The 3463-nt window shown below is 55.8% G+C and overlaps 1 protein-coding gene across 1 annotated transcript in view; it reads left to right on the forward strand.

The window, feature by feature from the left end:
* Positions 1-3463, forward strand: part of EVC2 (Ellis van Creveld syndrome 2) — a 64576-nt gene that overhangs the window by 37059 nt on the left and 24054 nt on the right. The window contains exons 10-11 of the mRNA XM_014538284.1: positions 123-481; positions 3093-3332. Of these exons, the coding sequence (XP_014393770.1) occupies positions 123-481; positions 3093-3332 (599 nt within the window). The remainder of the gene's footprint in view (positions 1-122; positions 482-3092; positions 3333-3463) is intronic.

Below are 3463 nucleotides of genomic sequence, written 5' to 3' on the forward strand. Positions count from 1 at the left end.
GGAGGAGGAGGAGGAGGAGGAGGAGGAGGGAGGGAAAGGGAAAGAGGAAGGCCTGACCTACAGATAACTGGAAGCCGCGGAGCTTTCCCAACCAGGGGCCTCTGGCTTCTGTCGGACGTTAGGTAATGGAACACTCCCGACCTTTGTGTCTCCCAGGTTGGAGATTGCAACCCTGAATCGGGCCGACTCAGATCTGGAGGCTTGTCGGACCCAGATCAGCAAGGACGTCATCGCCCTTCTGCTGAGAGATCTGAGCAGCAGGGGCCACCTCGCCCCTCAGGTGGAGAGGAGGATGGGCGCCGCTTTTAAAAAGCAGTTTCTGATGCTGGAGAAAGAAATACAAGAGGAGTATGATCGGAAGATGGTGGCTCTGACGGCTGAATGCGACCTGGAAACAAGAAAAAAGACGGAAAACCAGTTCCAGAGGGAGGCAGCGGCGATGGAGGAGGCAGAAGAACTGCTGAAGCATGTTAGCGAGAGGGTAGGGCAGCTCTACCGTTCTCCTTCCTCTTGGGAATCATCATTTATCCATTCATCCAGCCAGCAACCTACCCACCCATTCATCAACCCATCCATCCATCCATCCATCCATTCATCCATCCATCCACCCACCCATCTATCCATCCATCCATCCATCCATCCATCCATCCATCCACCCACTCACTCATCCATCCATCTATCCATCCATCCACCTACCCATCCATCCATCCATCCACCCCCCCCCCCAACCACCCACCCATATCCATCCGTCCATCCGTCCATCCGTCCATCCATCCACCCACTCATACATCCACCCACTCATCCATCCATCCATCCATCCACCCACCCATCTATTCATCTATCCATTCATCCATCTACCCACCCATCCACCCATTTATCCACCCATTTATCTATCTATCCACCTACCCATCTATCCATCTACCCACCCATCCACTTATTCATCCACCCATCCATCCATCTATCATTGTCTACACATCCATTCATTTATCTATCCTCCTGTCCATCTCCACATGCATCCATCTCCCCATCCATTTATCTACCCACCGTGGGTCCATCTAGGCACCCACCCATCCATTCATTTATCCATCCACCCATCCATCTGTCCATCTGTCTGTCTACACATCCACATACTTATCCACCCACCACCCATCCATCCATCCAGAATTCATTTAGAAAGCATTTATTAATCTCTTACTGTCTTCAGGCACTGGGCTAGGCCATGAAGGTACAGAGAAAAATGAGACATGGGTTTTGCATTAAAAAAGTCTGTAGTTTAAGAAGGATCATTACATATAGAAAATATGACATCATTCACTATGTTATGGTAGAGCTATGTCCACGGTGCCATGGGGGGGAACAGGGGAATAGAAAGGCTTCATTCCCAGGAGGTCGCATCCACAGAGAGGTCGCGATGCCGGTGTGCACATTGTCCCTCGACTGCAGTCGCTAGAGTCTGTAGTTTAAGAAGGATCATTACATATAAAAAATGTGACATCATTCACTATGTTATGGTAGAGCCATGTCCACAGTGCCATGAGGGCGGGGGGTGTCCCAGGGGAAAAGAAAGGCTTCATTCCCAGGAGGTCGCATCCACAGAGAGGTCGCGATGCCGGTGTGCACGTGTGTCCCTCGACTGCAGTCGCTAGAGCACAGCTCTCTCCAGCACAGACTCGGGAGTCAGACAGACTGGGTCTCCAGTTCTAGAACATTCCGGCTCTGCTCCTGTGAAGCGAGGCTCAGGCCCCACCCCCACCTTGCAATCCAGGTCCCGATTGGGCTGCCTTCTCCCTGGAGCTCAGGCCCCCGGTCCCACTCCATTCAGTTGCTAGCAGAATCCATTTCCTTGCACTTGCAGAAGGGAGACCCTCAGCCCCTGCAGGCGTCCCCCCGCCCCCCTCCCCACAGGAGCACACAGCAGGACTGCTGTCATCCTCAAGGCCCGTGGGAGGGAGTCTCCCTCGAGGATCGCCTGTCCCTCTTCTCAGGACTCTCACTGGTTAGGTCAGCCCAGCAGGATACCCCCCGTCCTGGTTACTCAGAGTCACGGGTTCGGGTCTGTACGTCCATCAGGAAGGCCCCACCGCTCTGCCACATAATCACCTGGTCTCAGGAGTGACAGTCCCATCACATTCAGAGTTTATGCGCACCCGGGTGGAGATTTACGTCTCCAGGCCACTCCACTCTGCACGGGGGCGGGAGTCTGGCGGGCTGCCTTAGAGTCCGTCTCTCCCCGAGGGATGGAGAACACCCCTCCGAGGGTGCGAGTCCTCAGGACTCAGCCACGTGTCTCCTTCCTCTCCTCGCGCGGCCCACGTAACGTGCGGGCATCACCTGGCCACGTCGTCCCTCCTCTTTGCCGCCCTTCTCACCAGGTGAGCTTTGTGTGGGCCTGACTGCTGGCGCTTTGCTCTCCGCCTGAGTTCGAAGGAAAGACGAGGCAACAGGCCTGAGCGCCCGGCAGCAGTCCTTGGAGCTTCCGTTGTGCAGCTGTTCTTGGGCATGTGAGCTGCAGGTTCCCGCCTGTGCACGTTCTCCTCTGAGGGGGCTCTGGGAAACGTTAGGATCACGGGGAGTTTGCAACAGCATATCCCCAGCTGAGCAGTCTCATCATGGTCAGCGTGGGACATTGTGTGCGCATGCCCTGTGTACACGTGTGTCCATGTGAGAGTGCATGGTGGATGGTTGTGTGTGTGCATATGCTGTGTGCTTACGTGTGTGTACATATGCTATGTACTCGTGTGTGTGCATGGTGGGTGGCTGCGTGCATGCATGTCTGCTGTGTGTGCATGTGTAAGCATGTGTGTGTGTGTGCACTTGCCTGTGCGTGCCTGTCTGGCAGGTCAGCCTCTCACGTGACCTCCTCTCTGCAGTCGGCGGGCGAGTGCATGTGCACGTGTGTGTGCATGGTGGGTGACTGCGTGTGTGCATGTCTGCTGTGTGTGTGCATATGCTATGTGCACGTGTGTACACGGTGGGTGGCTGCGTGCATGCATGTCTGCTGTGTGTGCATGTGTAAGCATGTGTGTGTGTGTGCACTTGCCTGTGCATGCCTGTCTGGCAGGTCAGCCTCTCACGTGACCTCCTCTCTGCAGTCGGCGGGCGAGTGCAGCAGCCTCCTGCGGACCCTGCACGGCCTGGAGCAGGAGCAGCTGCGGCGCTCCCTGGCTCTGCAGCAGGAGGAGGACTTCGCCAAGGCGCACAGGCAGCTGGCCGTCTTCCAGAGGAGCGAGCTGCACGGTATCTTCTTCGCCCAGATCAAAAGTGCTATTTTCAAAGGAGACCTGCAGCCAGAGGCCGCCAAAATGCTGCTGCAAGATTACTCCAGAATACAGGTAAGGCCTCGGGCAGGCTCGCTCTGCGGGGAGCCATTTCCTGAGCCGCCTGGTGAATGTCTCCTCTCTGAGCTGAGACCATGCCTCTTTCCTGCTGTGGATGAGGAGCTAAAGCCCTCTCCTGCCTCCCC

Source organism: Myotis brandtii, unplaced genomic scaffold, assembly GCF_000412655.1.
Source record: "Myotis brandtii unplaced genomic scaffold, ASM41265v1 scaffold188, whole genome shotgun sequence".
In the NCBI taxonomy this organism is placed as follows: Eukaryota; Metazoa; Chordata; class Mammalia; order Chiroptera; family Vespertilionidae; genus Myotis; species Myotis brandtii.